The 17,738-nt window shown below is 39.5% G+C and overlaps 1 protein-coding gene and 1 long non-coding RNA gene across 2 annotated transcripts in view; one reads left to right on the top strand and one right to left on the bottom strand.

The window, feature by feature from the left end:
• The window catches only part of IGDCC3 (immunoglobulin superfamily DCC subclass member 3), a 131,398-nt gene extending 120,998 nt beyond the window's left edge, over nucleotides 1-10,400 (top strand). Inside the window, exon 14 of the mRNA XM_075858294.1 lies at nucleotides 637-10,400. Coding sequence (XP_075714409.1) covers nucleotides 637-762 — 126 coding nt within the window. The 3' untranslated portion in view covers nucleotides 763-10,400. The remainder of the gene's footprint in view (nucleotides 1-636) is intronic.
• Nucleotides 6,847-17,738, bottom strand: part of LOC142749816 (uncharacterized) — a 71,609-nt gene continuing 60,717 nt past the window's right edge. Inside the window, exon 4 of the long non-coding RNA XR_012882464.1 lies at nucleotides 6,847-6,948. This is a non-coding gene — a long non-coding RNA (uncharacterized LOC142749816). The remainder of the gene's footprint in view (nucleotides 6,949-17,738) is intronic.

Here is a 17,738-nt window from a genome sequence, read left to right as displayed (position 1 = left end):
CACCAGATAAGCAGTCCATACAGTAATCAAACATATATTTTATATCAAGATAAATAGTGGTACACAATGTCTAAATAAATAATGCAGATACCATATGCATCCAGTGCATGGTGCATACAGAATCCAGAAAAAAAGTTATTCAGTGCTTAAATAAATACTGCATATAGTGACCAGATAAATAGCACACAGTTGCCATATTAACATTGTGCCAACCAAAGATCTCCCCATATCAATATGCATCCATAGATTCCCCATAACAGTGTTCCAGCCACAGATACCCCCATAAAAGTGTGTTAGTTATAGTGGCATACATAGGGAAGAAAAGGCTCTCCTACCAGAGGAGCCCCCTGCTAGTTTAAAACCATTACACCCCATTATCCCCTCTTCCATTTATTTATAGGAGAGAATGGTGGCCATTGCCGCAATTGTGGTCTGGGTGTGCATGTTCACACAGCCTTTAAAAAAAGGATAGCAGCCTCTAGCCTAATCTGGGTCCCTGTCTTCGTGCGTCCCTTAGCCGCTGCACATGCCGCCTCTACGCACACACTTGCCTGTGCATGAATGAGACTGCATACATGATTATATGAGTTATTATATGAGAACCATATTAACCTGTATTTTTTTTCTCCAACTCAGTCTGCTCCTTCACATACTTTGGATGTAACTCTGGTGTCTGCCATCATTCCTGATGAAATTAGTTTTGCTGAAGAGGACCCTCCTGGATCTCTGGCAGTAAACCATCCAGCCACATCTAAGGACTGAGTCCCTACCTTCCTCTAAAACTGAACTGACACAGAATCCTTGCTGCTCCTTTCAGCTGTGTTTGTTCGGAGCTTTTATACATCTCAGGTCTCCATTTTCCAAACCCTGTGATTCTCCTGTACCCTTTTGATAGAGTTTTGTACTTTTTTATTATTATTATGTGAGAACATTGGCACTTATAGACTGTTACTCTCCAGAGACTGTGGGCAGCCATCTTTTTCCACTCACAACACATGGAATTTGCCTGCTCTTAAGCCCATTGAATGCAGGGCCGATAGTTTATAGGGAATCTTACTGAATTCACATCCATCACTACCTACTGACTACTTTTAACCCTCTGTTATTATTATGCCAGATGATTGTTTAGGCCCCTAGGAATATCCTGGAGGAGCCTGCTGCTCTTGTAGCCTGGTCTGAATTTTATATTTTTCATTAGGGTTTTGTTTTTATTTGTCTGCTGATGAGTCGGATACAAACTGTATAGAAGAGTCCGTACAGAGGTGAATCTCCAAATCTACCTCAACTGGGATGAATGTTTTCAAGTATGATCTGTTTGTTATTCTGTGATATTTGATTGGCTCATGCATGACTATTGCTTACACATGCCCCGCTATGGATTACAATTTAAGGGTTTGATGTGTGTGTCATTTAGTGACAATATTGCAGAAATCTAGTGGCTGGAGCCATCTAATGAGGAATATGTGGTGAACACACAGTACACACAAGCAGCATGTGTCTTTACAGTTTTATAGGACTACCATCAGGTTTTGTTTTAAAAAAAGAAGTGGCATTTTGCTTAAAATGTGAAAGAAAAGCACATGCATGTAGATACTAACATAACACAAGGACACATATAAAAGGTACTGTATACTAATGGAGGACTAAACATGTGCTGCATTGTATACTTTGTCCTACAATTTGGTCCACAAGATCTGATCTGATGGGAGGCTGTGATTGTTAACATTCTTATAATGATATAACTTGCTATGTGGATAAAATACGTTTACAAAGCTCAATGTATCGTGTCCATAAAGCAGCCCATATGGACATGGGTACTTAACAAAACACCCCCACCCCTAACTCGGTTCGCCTTTATTTCTGAAAACCCATAGAGGAACCCCTTTAACTATCTTACATGAAATACATTTTATCCAATGACTCAAAGTTTCTTTTTTTTTTCATATTTACATTTTGTTGGGAGGTTTTTACATTAATCCTACAATGCAAGTACTCAAAGGCATTTTTAGCTTTGAGGCATCCCATGCAGATCCTGTGAGGCTCATGAGAAGAGGGGAAAAGCTCAGGCTGGTCCCATCCATCTTTTCTAGCCACCACTGGGCTGTGAACCTGCTTAGGACTCTTTAAGCTTTTTTGCACTGCAATTGAAATTACAATTTTCCATTTACACATTGAAGTTTTCCCACTTCCGTTTTGTGGTTATTTTAGAGTATACCGCATTAGTTTGAAGCTTAGGCATACCCTATGTATGATTTGTTTTTGTAGTGGCATTTTCCCTTATTTACTTCAATGGGGGAAAATACAATATAATAAAAATGGCCTAACAATAGAGTAATCACATGCTAAAAAACATGTCAGGTAATTTCTAATTCATTACAAACTTTAGTAGAAAGGTAGCGGGACACAAACATTCCTCCTTACTTGGCTCCTTGTAACTGATGTTGTTTTGAGGTAAATTTCCCATTATTTTATTTTATAATCCAGCGTGATGCACTTCCAAACTTTGTACACAAACTTCTACCTCATTTTTTAAATACTTTTTTTTGCCTTTGTAGAATTTAAAATGTAGATTTTTCTGGTTTTGTTCTGTAAGCGCATGTGAGGCTTTCTGGAAGAAAATCGCAATGAGTGTGACTGTGACTTGGATGACCTGCTCTTCTTTGTTTTTAGCACTGGCCTAAAGAAGAAGTATTGTGGATATGAAAAAAATTAATCTACTGTAAGGATACATTTTTTTTACTTATCAGTGGAACACATTTTGTCTAATGGTGGATGAAGACTTAACAAATGGAGTTAACTCACAGACAAAGGAGGCAACGCTGACCAGAACATGTGGAGTAAAATGCACCACGTGTGATAGTAATCCATTTTTACTGGAAATTCATTGTACCTGTAGGGCAGAAAGGGCCTGACTAGGGTGTTACTATGTTTCTGCACTCACACACCTAGCCACAAATCAATGTGGACACTACTTAGTATTCTCCTTGAAAAGAACCTGCACCAGGGACCTCAATAGGTGACCATAAATGTCACCTTTTTGGCCAATAAGTAACAGCACCCACCTATATATTGACTTTCCTCCAGACAACTAATTTAATGTTTCTCCGTGTACCCACCCATCCTTGTCACCCTATTTGTTTCACCCTCTACTGAAAATTTGTTGGATGTGTTGGTAAATGTAGAAAATGACTGCTCGTAATCTATGCAAACAGTGGACAACCAATAGTAAGACCTCATAACAGAAGAATGCAAGTTTGCAAGGGTTGAAATGGCTAACTCATGTCCAATAAGGCCATGTTAGCATCCTGTAGGGATGGGTTTTGTACATTGCCAACAATACATAATATCTGGAAATATTGAAGGGTATATGGCCATTTTTACCTTTGCCATTACATTGGTCAGAGTTAAAGATATGTAAATATGGACTATATGTAGCAATATCATTGTTATTAAAGCCTAAATCCACTCAACAAATTGTTTTAGGTGAATATATTATACAACACAATTTTCTTCATAATTATTGACTGTCCCTCCTTCCTAATAAATCAAAGGTCATCTGATAGGTGGGTCTCTTAAAAAAATAAAAATGGTAGAGTATTGGATGTGGTAGTTACCTTTTAACTATCATACTTTATTATTAGGAAATATAAACCAACCATGGAACTCTTTGAAGATAAATCATTCCTGCCTAGAACATTAGTGAACAAGGATTTAATATATTCATCTTAAGGATATATTTTCGAGACAAAAAAAATCACATTTAGAAAAAAAGTTATTTCCTCTTTTACTGAATAGACTTTAGTACAAGAGCCAAAGTACAAGAAAACTTTAAATTGGTAGAACATATACCTGCATAGATAAGACAAAGCCATTTTCTGATTGGTCTATTGGCTGATTGAGGGCACCTCCATTAGAACCATTTCCCTTTCTCGACAGCGGCTCCTCTACACATCTTAGATAAGTGCAGACAACGATGAACATCAAGCAGGGAAAATTACTTGATGGTGCACTTAACTGCAGAGTTAAGAATGGTAGTTTCTTATAAGGAGGCAAATTGACAGAATGTGCATGTTCTTTATGATGAAGAGAAAAGATGGTTAAAGTAGAGTGGACAAGCCGCCATTGTCAAGAGTCACCGCTCGCCATTACTTTTTTTAAAAATAGATGCAAAATTATTAGACGCCTGGATGTACAGAGAATATTTTTTTTGTTAATCCACTGTTATGTCTGTTTCCTTCAAAAAATATTTTCTTAAAAACAAAAAGTGCCTTTTATAATGTTAGAGGCATCATCCAGCAATTGTATGACCATTTCGAAGAATTTTCTATAATGTGTGATACTTTCTTCTTAAGGTTTTACAGTGCAAAGACGAAAAAGGGCACCTTCTTTATTATGTGTCTATTTTATTAAGACAGGGGGTATGGCGGACGATCCCATGATATATATATAGATATATATATAGATATATATATATATATATATATAAACTGGATATGTATGTTTCACTCTAAAGAATTATTTTTAGCTTATGGTGCTGCATCTCATTAGGTAGCACAACGGGTTAAAAGGCGCTGATCGAGAAGAGGACAAACAGATTTGATATAGACAAGACTTCATTGTGGACATCAAGGGATTATTGTTATCTTGCTTTGACAGTGCTATGATCACTATGGTCAGGAATTCCTGTTCAACTATTTCATGCAAATATTTGCATGGGATATTAGTCTGCAAGTTGCTTGTAACTAGCCAGGATACTAGTCTGCATTTTAATGTTTGCGTAACCTGACTGCAGGTGTGTGAGCCTCTGCTATTCAAGTCAGTTCTCTTTTTAGTGCTCCCAGAAAAACGTAGAAAGTGTAAATATACAAAATATGTAGATGTCTGTGTTAAAATAGAGACTGCGTTCTATATCTTCCAAACTCCTAGCGAGAGTGTGTGCTATAGAGCGAGCCAAGTATAATCTTCCATTAGTGACACAATGAGCTGTTTTGAGAATTGCAATGTATGTTCCTTGCAGAGAGAATATAGATAGGGGAAAGACTTCTACACAAGGGGTGTAGAACTGTCATCATTCTTGACAGAGCTTATGTTTAGAAATTAAAGAAAAAAAGCACATCTACAGTCTGCTCCCTTGTAAACCAGTGGAAGGCTAAAAAGGACAGTCGTACACAGTCAAATTTTAACACCCATATATCTTTATGTTTGAATACAGCAAGCAAGATCACCACCTAACTGAACTGGCACAACAAATATGGTACACAGAATCCTATATGTTAGACCAATAGTACACATAGAAATGGTTACTAAAAGGATCATACAGATGTGTCCTCCCTTACTTTCTCTCTAAACCCAACATAACCCAAGATGTAGGGCGCGAGATGTTAAACAAACCTGTATACCTCCAACAGATGACTTTGGTGGATGCCTTTTGTCAGCCATCTGTCGCTCATAGACTCCCCTGTTAAAAAAGCATAAATGTCAAGGCCATCCAGAAAAAAAAACGAATACGGTAAACATACTTTTGTAACATAAGAGTCTATGGGCGACAGATGGCATCCATCAGAGGCATCTGTCAGTAAAGTATATATTTACCGTATACATTTTTTTTTACTGGGTGGCTGTGAAGGATGCCTCTGACGGATGCTATCCGTCGCTTATAGACTTCAATGTTAAAAAAAGTACATGTTTAACGTTTATGTTTTTTTACTGGATAGCGCGAGATTGTATTCAATTAATATCATGACAAATTGTATAATTTAATGAATAACCTAACGCAATTTAAGAAAAAGGTTGGACACATTTGTAGATGCAAGTCAACTGGTCCCAAGGTCGTACTGGCCCACAATAGTAGCAAAATGATCCTCTGGTGGGCCTAGCCCCTGACATAAATAAGGGCCCCTAATACAACAAAGCCCTAAGGGTCCAGAATAATGCAGCTCTATTTGGAGCAGACTTTGAAGCCAATCACTTGCCTCTGGGGTCTATTTGGTATAGGGTCTAGTTAATTTGCAAATAACCCATTAGATATTATTGATAATATCACCTGCATGTGCGATAACAAAGATTATGGCTCCAATAAAAGTGGACGTGTATATGTTTGTTATACATGGAGGATGGGTGCTCAAAATCATATCTCATTCTTGTTCCATCCACTCTGTTTAAAGTCCTTACAAACTTCATATAAAATATGTCACCTCGCAGGACCATAGACAGGATTTACAGTAAGTCACTAAGTGGCAGTACAAAAATGTGAACATTATAAAAAGATAATAGTCAGGAGACATTTCTACTCTGTAGCATATAAAATGATGCATCTAGTTTAGGTTGATCAAGTCATTTCACTGAGTATATAGACTAAAAACAGAAATGCATACAAGATTTTGTTTTGTAAATGAGATATAAAAGTTAACTGTATCCAAATGACATTTTTACGTTAAATATAAAATGAGCCTCAGTAAAAAGATGTGGAAATCCTTGTATTTGGATTCATTTATGGCATTGTTCAGAATGGAAGTGCATTTAAGGGCCAAATGTTAAGATCATCAAGAAAAAGTTGTTATATCTTGATATTCCTGTATAGTTGAGAAACATTTACAACAAAAACACAAATAAGTTTGGAGGAGAAAGTGTAGAGCTAAAGACCATAAAATATCATCATCACGGATGTCATAACAGGTCCAAACGGCATCCACTAGCCAGCTCTACTTGGCTTTTAAAGGCCTTGAAAATGCCATAAAAACCCAAAAATAAAAGGACGGTTATGCCCACTTTCTTGGTCTACTTCAATCTTAATTCCCCCCTCCCCAATTGAGATTCATTAGAAGTAATCACAGAAAAATACCTTTTTTCATACCACGAGAGCCAGATTCCTGAGATTGATATATGAGGATATCCTGATTTTCATTGCAAGATTGTAATGCGCCATTGTGTTCACTTATTGATGGCAACCTGTTTGCGTAAATATTAGATCAATAGCCAAAGGTCCATTTCACATTAAGGGATTTTATCAGTGTATAGCAGCTAAATGATCAGTGACATGACAATGAGGATGGTGATTCTACCTTGTGGCTGATTCCCCACTGCTGGGCACACTGCACTACTGCCGCTCAGTGGTGAGTATTACTGATGATAAAAGCATAGTCATATTACTGGTGGGTCGCAGTGTGCCCAATGCAGTCTACCCAACCACAAAATGTGTAGTTATTTGGGAATATAATATGCTTGAAAGTAAGGACATTGTAATCCTCATTGTGCCTTTTTAAGTGTTTTCCCAGCAGAGAAATCTAATATATAATAGCCTGGAACCTTCCAAGAAAACCTGGCTTTGAGCACTAATGTAATATTACACTGGGTAATCAACCCTTTATGACCTGAAAATCACATTACCCTTTCCAGAAATGTTCTTTTAGCATAGCTATAGGAATGGTCTTTGACCTTCTCAGCATTAATGAATACAGTGATGTGTGATACCTACCTTGTGGCTTATGGCAAACAAAAGAGCTACCCCAGATGTAACCGTGTATATACTGTATAGATAAGAATCTAGCTGAATATGAATGAGTGTTTATACCTTGTTTAGTCAAAGATACTGCAGATAAATGTGTTGACAATCACATGGATGCCATTGACAGCATTGCCACTCTACATGGCTAAAGTTCCTCGCTGGGTGGGGGGGTTGGCGATGATAAGCTACTGTCCACATGGTAATTCATTCTCATAGCTGAACTTCCAATACCAGCTACATTTGCAATGTAATATTTTGGGTGTCTATTGAGTGGCCATTATTAGAAATGTTGGTGAAAGATATTGAACTCGAATTTGCTATTTTGTGATTCTAAACTGAAGATTAATTTATATAATTTAAAAAATGTATACTTTACAGTATACATATGTCGATATGCAATATAGATTATGTCACTTGGTAAAATTCACTATATTAACACCAGAATTACTATGAAGAGGGCCAAAGAAGAGACACCACATGTGACCAAATTAATGGTTGCATTTAATCCAGTGAGAAACCATCACTATTGAGATACTAAAAGATCACTACACACTGAAAATCATGCAGTACCAACTCACATGCCAAGTACTGCTGGTAGCATCTTATCATTTAAGATCAGCTCTGTGGGTGCTTTTGCTTTTAAAGTTGCATATGTCTGAGACCACATTCACCACATTCACCACGCAGTGCCGCCAAATGTATGAGTTGAAACGTTCTGTGAATAGAGCTCTAGTATGGAGAAGTAGGGAGGATTTAAGAAGAATATCCTTTAAATTGATTATCCATAATTCTTAAAGAAGACCTATCAATTCTCCTAACAGCTTTGTTTTAGTACATACTTGTATTCCCTAAGAAATAGCTATCTTGGAACATATTTTCTTATACAGTAACTCTGCATTGTATCATTCCTCTGTTATTCATCCTAGAAACGTATGAATAAATTAACAAAAGGGTGTTACCATTCCCCTTTACAATAGGGTGTATCCCTACACACTCTGGCACTATCAGCACTGACTGGACATTGTTAGACTGTGTAAAGACACACCCCCAACTGGTAACACCCAGTTGTCAATTTATTCATAAATTTCTAGGAGGAATCACAGAGGAACTTCTAAGAAAAGATGTTCCAGTATTGTAATTAAATTGGCAATACAAGTATATACTAAAATAGACAAAATATTAACAACTTATCTTTGCAAGTTTTTTGTTAATAATATTTTATTTGGATTATATGTATAACAATATATATACATATACAATATACAAAACAATATGCAGAGGTTACAGGTGCAAGGTGTGATTACCTGTAGATGTGTTGTGTGGTGAGATGTTATTTACAGCAGACTAGGTGCAATTGTTATATGAAATGCAAAAAACAGGACTGCACCCTTCAAGGCAAGAAAATAATAATAAAAATAGAGAATGTTTTCTTCGGAGAGGGGTTTCTTTTTCTTGGCAGATTTAGGGACTCATCCCTTTTTCTTTTATTGGGGGCCAGCCATGGATATGTATATAGAGCTTAAAAAGGAGGGCATATCTGGGTGAAAATGTGCCCTATGTAAATATAAAACATGAACTATATGAAACACAAAAGTGGCACATACAATAAAAGAAAGCTTGATGTTCCACGACTCATCACGTCACTGTTGATGTTTGGAGAAAACTTAATGGGGAATTCAGCTTTTTTATTTTTTTAAATCATTGTGATTCCCTAAATTAAGGGACATTTCATCATTATATCTGATTCCCATTGGCTCTGCTCAAAGGTTTCTGAATCTCAGAAACAGACGTTTTCCAGAAGTAGGAGTGATACAGCACCACACAGAAATCAATGATGACCCCAAAGAAACGCTAGGTCGAACATACAAAATTATGGAACTCTCCAGTAACTAATATACTGTGTGTTTCAATTTCTCACCACTTTCAAGATCTCTGCTTGATTTAGTGAAAAAGAACATTCTTGTTTATATCCAGAACCTGAAAACCCAGTACAGTATGCATTCCTCTATAAACTAAATCACCTAGACTCCAGGCTGATACATTATATCTACACTGACACAATGTAGCAAACTATCAGGACAGGAGACAGATTTGTCCTGCTGATTTAACACACACAGGACTTCCCATACTGGAATAATTTTTTCATTCACTGACAACAAACAGACTTTTAAAACGGTGAGAAAATGAAACACAAAGTATATTATAAATTTACATAAAACCAGAAAAAAAAAACACTTTAAGCACTGCAGTCCCTTTGTTCTGATAAGTAATGGGGGTCTGTCCTTGTCCACCAATAGGTTCTGTACGCAAATCCCTATGGACATACCTGTACGTGGGGATAAATTACTATAAGCGAAAGCTGCTTCCAAACCACCTGGCCCTCAGTTTATCTCCTGGTAATTGAATTTCAATGGTTAATAATATATAACTGCTATTTATATTCCCACTTTTACTTTGAAATAAAGCAAACGGGACATCATAGAAAGCAGGCGAATACAGAATCAAGGTGCTATCCTCTATTATTGGTGCTGAAACTCTTCAATGCTCATCTCTGGACATTTGCACTTTTACGTTCACTACTTTTGAAGATGTTTTCATTCTCTGAATGTCAATAAGAGACTTCAATGTTACACAATCTCATTTTGCAGGTCGTTTTTCTTGAATTAAAGGGAATATTGTAAATGTGTGAATATGTTGCTCAATTCAAATGACAGAATATGGTACCAGTTTTTATATGATGTTCAGGGAGGGGTTCATGCTGTCTGCATATTGAAAATCGTAGGGCCATGGTAAACAGAAATCAATGGGTAAAAGATAGACTGTTTGTACAGTATCCTGTTTAGACTTTAGCCTGTGGCTACATGTAATTGAAAATAAAATAGTTTTAGCTCTAAAATGATGTGAAATTATTTATTCATATGATCTTGACAATGGTATATTGGGGGTTATATGGTTTACATGTCAATCCTCAACTTGCACATCTATCCTCTAACCACAACTCTTCAAAATAAGAAACACAAAATATCACATACTATTAAAGGGGTCGTTCCAACTGCTCAGCCAGTTCCAAATTCCCCATTATGACATATGGATGTCATAAAGGGTGTCCTCTGCTCAGCCCCCCCCATCTCGCGAGATTACGGAGGTAAACAAGATTTCGTTTCACTTGCTAGAAATCTCAAAGAAAAGAGTCAGAAGTGTCAGGATTCTGAGTACACATGACGTCCAGGCTGGATGATCATGTGTATTCATTATCAGGACACTTGATTAACGTTAATCTCTGTTTATGTGGCTGCAGATCGCTGCTGTGTAAATGAATGTAGATGAGTGTATGATGCTGACTGGTCACTGATTGGTCAGCGTCATACACGTAAACACGCCCAGTTAAAAACACAATACACGCCCAGTTGGACATAACGAAAAAAAAACGCCCAGTTGTTCATTTCAAACCTCATTTGCATATATAGAAAATAGCTCATAACTTGGCCAAAAATGAACGTTTTAAAAAAAAACAAAAAAAACTTTACTGTTATCTACATTGCAGCGCCGATCCCATGCAATAGGAGATAGGGATTTGAGAATCTGGTGACAGAGCCTCTTTAAGCCTTTAAGCGTTTCACAGGAATTAAAGCAAAATAGAGGGGAAATGTACAAATTTAATTTTTTTTGCTGAAATTCATTTGTAATGCATTTTCTTCTGTAACACAGAAGGTTTTACCAGAGAAACGCAACGCAATATTTATTGGCCAGATTCTGCAGTTGTTAGAAATATCCCACATGTGGCTCTAGTGTGGTAATGGACTGAAATACCGGCCTCAGAAGCAAAGCAGTACCTAGTGGATTTTGGGGCCTCCATTGTCAGGTTTAAAGAGGTCTTATGGGGCCAAAACAGTGGAAATCCCCCAAAAGTGACACGGTTTTGGAAACTACACACCTCAAGGAATTTATCTAGGGGTATAGTTAGCATCTTGACTCCACAGGTCATTTTCTATATTTATTGGAGTTTGTCTGTGAAAGTGAAAATCTACTTTTTTTCCATTTTGGAGACTACCCCTAAAGAAATTTTTCTAGGGGTATAGTTAGCATTTTGACCCGACAGTTTTTTTGCTGAATTTAGTGGAATTAGACCGTGAAAATAAAAATGTACTTTTTCTGAAAAAACATAGAAATGCTTAATTTTTACAATGAATAAAGGAGAAAAAGCACCTGAAAATTTGTAAAGCAATTTGTCCTGATTACAGCAATACGCCATATGTGGTAATAAACTGCTGTTTGGACCCACAGCAGGATTTAGAAGGGAAGGAACAATATTTGGCTTTTGGAGCTCAAATTTAGCTGGAATAGTTTTTGGGTGTCATGTTGCATTTGCAAAACCCCTGAGGTACCAAAACAGTGGAAACACCACAAAACTGACCACATTTGGGAAACTACACCCCTTAAGGAATCTATCTAGGGGTATAGTGAACATTTAGACCCCACAAGTCTTTTGTAGAATTTATTAGAATTAGGCCGTGAAAATGAATATCAACATTTTTTCCACAAAAATGTTGAATTTTTTCATTTTCACAAAGGATAAAGGAGGAAAAGCACCCCAACATTTGTAAAGCAATTTCTCACAAGTACGGCAATACCCCACGTGGTCATAAATGCTTTTTCAGTAGAAATTAATTAACCCTTTCAGGACTGATCCATTTTTTGCTTTTACATTTTAGTTTTTCCCTCCCCGCTTTCAAAGAGCCATAACTTTTAATATTTTTCCATCAGTAGAGTGGTGTGAGAGCTTATTTTTTGCGGGAGGAGTTGTGGTTTATAGTGACACCATTTAAAGTACCATGTAATGTACTGGGAAACGGAAAATAAAATTCTTTGCAGGCTGAAATTGGAAAAAGCTGAGATTCCTCCATTGTTTTCTGGGTTTAGTTTTTACGGCTTTCACCGTGTGTTAAAAACAACAACTTACATTTTTTCTGAGACTTAATAAGACTACGATGATAACAAATTTATACCGTTTTTTTTAATACTTTACTTCTTTTACAAAGTAAAAACGGTTTGTTAAAAAAAAACAAAAACGTTTTGTTTCACCAAAATCCGGGAGGCATCAGTTTTTTTTATTTTTTGGTCGATTGAGAGGTGTGAGGGCTTATATTTTGCAGGAAGAGCTGTAGTTTTTATTGGTACCATTTTTTTTTTACATACAACTTTTTGATTACTTTTTATGATTTTTGTTTTAAAGCTAAGGTGACCAAAAAACAGCGATTTTGGCGTTTTAAATTCTTTATTTTTTACGGCGTTCCCAGTTCGAATTAAATAATGGTATATTGTAATAGTTCGGACTTTTACGGATGCAGTGATACCAATTTTGTTTATTTTTTTATTTCTTGTATTACTTTAGAGGAAACATGGGAAAGGGGGATTTTTTGGACTTTGAATATATTATATATTTTTTTCACTAATAATAATTTTTTTCCCTTTTTTTTTTACACATTTTATTAATCCCCCTAGGGGACTGGAACGAGTGATCAATAGATCGCTGGTACAATATACTGCAATACTAATGTATTGCAGTATAATGTCATTTTTACACGCTCCTGTAACAGTGCAATCGCTGTTCCTGTCCGTTAGTCCCGGGTGTCAGCTGTAATACACAGCTGACACCTGCAGAATATGGAGCCGGTGCAGCGCATGAGCCCGCTCCATATATAACCCCCCGCACCATGACATGCTATTAAGTCATGGTGCGCGAAGGCGTTAATGCACAGTGGATGATGCAAAGTGAAAATTGATATGCCATTTTAATGCACAATATGTTGTGCACCGGTTTGTGCCACTGAAGACAAATACCTCATACAATGTTGAGCGGGTTCTCCTGGATATATAAAATTTCATATATGTGGATGTAAGCTGGTGTTTGGGCACGCTGTAGGGCTCAGAAGGGAGGGAGCACCATTTGGCTTTTGGAGTGCAGATTTTGCTTGGTAATAGTTCTGATTGGGGTTTTGCTGTTATTTGAGTTTATAATGTGGGGGTATATGTATGCTGGTCAGAGTACATCAGGGCACAATAAGAGGGTATAATCATGCGGTAAATAAATAATAATTCATAGATATGTGGCCAGTGTCGCACTGATAAATGGTGCCCGATCTTATCCGCTTTTGGACACTCTGCACAATTTCTGTCGCTATATTCTGAGGGCCAGAACTTCTTTATTTATTTTATTTTTAGTTTTCATTGGTACCATTTTAGGCAAGCAAAGTGACAAAAAAGCATAAATTCTGACAATGTTTTTTGTCCTTTTTTTTACAGTGTTCACCGTGCGCTATAAATGACATTTTACTTTATTCTGCGGGTTGATACGATTACGGCGATACCATATGTACATCTTTTTTTATGTTTTGTGCAATAAAATTATTTATTTTTTGTGTCACCATATTCTGAGAGCCATAACTTTTTTATTTTTCAGTCAAAAAAGCTGTGTAAGGGCTTGTTTTGTGCGGGACAGGTTGTAGTTTTTATTGGTACCATTTTGGGTACATGTGACTTTTTGATCACTTTTTATTCTATATTTTGGGAGGGTTGATGACTTGAAAAATAGTGATTCTGACATTGTTTTTCAATTCTTTTTTTTGCGGTGTTTACCATGCGAGAAAAATAATATTATAGTTTTATATTTTGGCTCGTTACGAACGCAGTGATATCAAATATGTGTACTTTTTTTTAACATTTTCATTTTTTTCCTATAATAAAAGACTTATAGGAAAAAAAAAAGCATTTTTTGTTTTTGTAACTTATAACCTGTTTTTACACTTGTTTTACTTGAAGACCTGCAGCACTGATAGGTGCTATAATACATTACACTACCTAGGTAGTGTAATGTATTATAAACTGTCAGTGTGACGCTGAGACTCACACTGACAGGAAGCCTATGAGGACCGGCCTCCGGCTGGTACTCATAGGCTGCCGCGCATGGCAGACCTGGGGGCTGCTGTATGGCCTCCGGTTTTGCCAGGCAACCGACTGCAGCACATGCAATCAGTCCCCGGGAAAGTTTGTTGTAGCAACAAACTTTCCAGTTTGTTATAGTAACAAACTTTCTAGTTCGTTGCTACAACAAACTTTCCCTGCAATCACATGATCGGGACCTGAACCAATTAGGTCCCGATCATGTCTGCGGGACCAGAGGCAGGGGTTAACAGCGCGATCTGGGTGTCAGCGCTACTCTAAGACACCCGGATCGTGCTTTTAACATCCACCGTGAATTCACGTTGGCGCTGCACAGAGTCCAGCAAGCTCCGACGTGAATTTACTGTGGGCGGTCGGGAAGCAGTTAATGAGGGTTGTGTGGGGGGGTTTTATTTCAATAAAATATTTTTTCGGTGTTGTTTTTTTTTAACTTCATTACTCCCGCCTTAGTAATGGTGGCTGTCACAGCGTCCATTACTAAGGCAGGGCTTACTGTTAGCCGGTGAAGAGGCTAACACCCCATTACGATCCAGTACCCGACCATCTGTGTTTCATGATCAGGTACTAGGGCAGCCGCAGGCTGGTATTAATAGGCTGGGAAAGCTCAAAAACCGTGGGCTTTCCCACCCTGGTAATGCTAGGCTGCGGCTGCTTTATTGTATCTGGTTGGTTATGACATTTTTTTTATAACCAGCCAGATCCTGGGTCTGTGACAGTAAACTAAGCAGTGACAGCTCTAAGCTCAGTTCATTGGTCTACTTTATAAAACTAGTGCGCGGACTCCAGATACAAAAGGAGTCCCTGTGCTAGGGGTTAATAGCGTTAGCGGGGCTCACACATAATGTTTCCGTTGATGGAGGCTGCCACGGTCCCAGGGTATGTTGACCCACTAGGCCGCTCCGCCGTAGTGGAGAGGCAGCTGACCAGGTCACAGTCTATACGAAAGTCTATAGTAGTAGTAGTAACACTTGGGTACCTGAACTAGTCCAGACATTGACTGTGGCTTCAGTATGGATGGAGGTTGGTTCAGCAGGTAGCGCCAGATGTGGCGGGCAGTATCCGATGTGGCAGAAGACACTGGACGTGGCAGAAGACACCGGATGTGGCAGAAGACACTGGACGTGGCAGAAGACACGGGACGTGGCAAACGACAGCAGGTGCAGAAGACACGACTCCGTCACTACTAGGCTCAGGAACAAGAACAGCACGGGGAACAGGTAACAGGGCACAGGTAACAAGTGGAACGGCAAACACTAAGGGACCATTTGCAAGACAGACTTGGGATAACTAACAATGCTCATGCAAGGATCAGAAGGGCTGGGGCCTTCTTATAGACCAGGAAATCATGGGCAGATGATGATGATGATTTCCTCTTGTGCGCGGGCACGAGCGTGCGCTCACCCTACGGGATACAGCAGACCAGAGCGGAAATGAGCGCTGGCGTCTCCTAGGAAGGAGATGGGGACCAGCTCTCACGGATGCATGGCTGCGGGCGTCGGGAGGTGAGTAAACCTGATGGCTCGTGGCCATGGACGCTACGCAGGCCTAGTCTTTTCTGATCAGGCTTACTTCAGCGGCAGGCGGTGTGATGATGTCACCTGTGCCACAAGAAAAGCGCCGAATGATGAGGAAGGGAACTGATGGTTCCCTTTTCTCAACGGCGCTTTCAATTGTATCAACTTCCTAAGGATGCAGGTACAATTTAAATACATTACATTACACAGTACATTTATATATTCCTGACCTGGTGCGGTGCCCTCCCGCTCTGCCGTTCGCTCCCCACTGCGCTTCTATTCATACGGCAGGGTCCGGGTGTCGGCCGATAAAAACAGCCGATTGTGACCCGTTTTGCATCTGTCTTTCACTGTCTGTTTTTTTTGGTCCCAACCCACTAAAAACACCCACAGGAAGGTCACATGATTGGCCAGTTACCATTTTCTCTCACTTTCAGAGTATAGAGAGCTTTGTCTGATCCCTCAGCTTCTTTGCATTGGTTTCTGGCTTTTCTCTATTATTTTTTACTTACTTCCATGTCCTCACAAACATTGAACCGTGTACTGCAGCTTTGGCTGATTTCTCTGCATATTCGGACAGCAATCGCAGATGTTCATGCCCTCTGTAGAGAGTGCCACAGTGCCCCTGTAGATATTGCCACACAGCCCCATTGTAGGTAGTGCCAAACAGCCCTCTTGTAGGTAGTGCCACACAGCCCCCTTGTAGGTAGTGCCACACAGCCCCCTTGCAGGTAGGGCCACACAGCCCCCTTGCAGGTAGTGACACACAGCCACCTTGCAGGTAGTGACACACAGCCACCTTGTAGGTAGTGACACACAGCCACCTTGTAGGTAGTGACACACAGCCACCTTGTAGGTAGTGACACACAGTCACCTTGTAGGTAGTGACGCACTGTCCCTTGTAGGTAGTGAAACACAGCCCCCTTGTAGCTAGTGACACACAGCACCCTTGTAGCTAGTGACACACAGCCCCCCCTTGTAGATATTGCCCCCTGTAGATTGTGCCATACAGCTCAACTGTAGAATCTGCCATATAGCCCCCTCTAGAAAGTGCCATACAGCCCCCCGCATCGATCGTGCCATACAGCTCCACTGTAGATTCTGCCACACAGCCCCCAATAGTTATACAGCCCCCTTTAGATAGTGCCACACAGCCCCCCTGTAGATAGTGCCCCATCCCCTTGTAGACCGTGCCATACAGCCCCCTTTGTAGATCGTGCCACCCACCTCCCTCTTGTAGATAGTGCCATACAGCCCCCACCTCCACCTTGTAGACAGTACCCCCCCGCCTCCCCCTTGTAGATAGTGCCCCCCTACCTCCCCTTGTAGACAGTGCCCCCCTACCTCCCCTTGTAGACAGTGCCCCCCCACCTCTCCCTTGTAGACAGTGCCATACAGCCCTCACCTCCCACTCATAGACAGTGTCCCCAGCACCCCCTTATAAATAGTGCCATACATCCCCCACCTCCCCCTTGTAGATAGTGCCCCCCTACCTCCCCCTTGTAGACAGTGCCCCTCTACCTCTCCCTTGTAGATAGTGCCATACAGCCCCCACCTCCCTCTTGTAGACAGCGCCATACAGCCTGTAGCCTAGTAAGTGTACAATAGTATCTGCGTCCTAAGGACACAGATACTATTAAATGTAGCATCGTGACCGCTGTAGCAGCCGCGGGTTCCGTAGGCGGTAGTTATGCCACTGAGGGGGCTGTGTGTCCTTACCTTGCAAGAGGGCTCTGTGGCACTACCTACAGGGGGCTGTG

The sequence above is a fragment of the Rhinoderma darwinii genome, chromosome 3 (assembly GCF_050947455.1).
Source record: "Rhinoderma darwinii isolate aRhiDar2 chromosome 3, aRhiDar2.hap1, whole genome shotgun sequence".
Classification (NCBI taxonomy): Eukaryota; Metazoa; Chordata; class Amphibia; order Anura; family Rhinodermatidae; genus Rhinoderma; species Rhinoderma darwinii.
The sequence above is the reverse complement of the archived record's forward strand: the minus strand, read 5'-3'. Positions and strand labels throughout refer to the sequence as shown.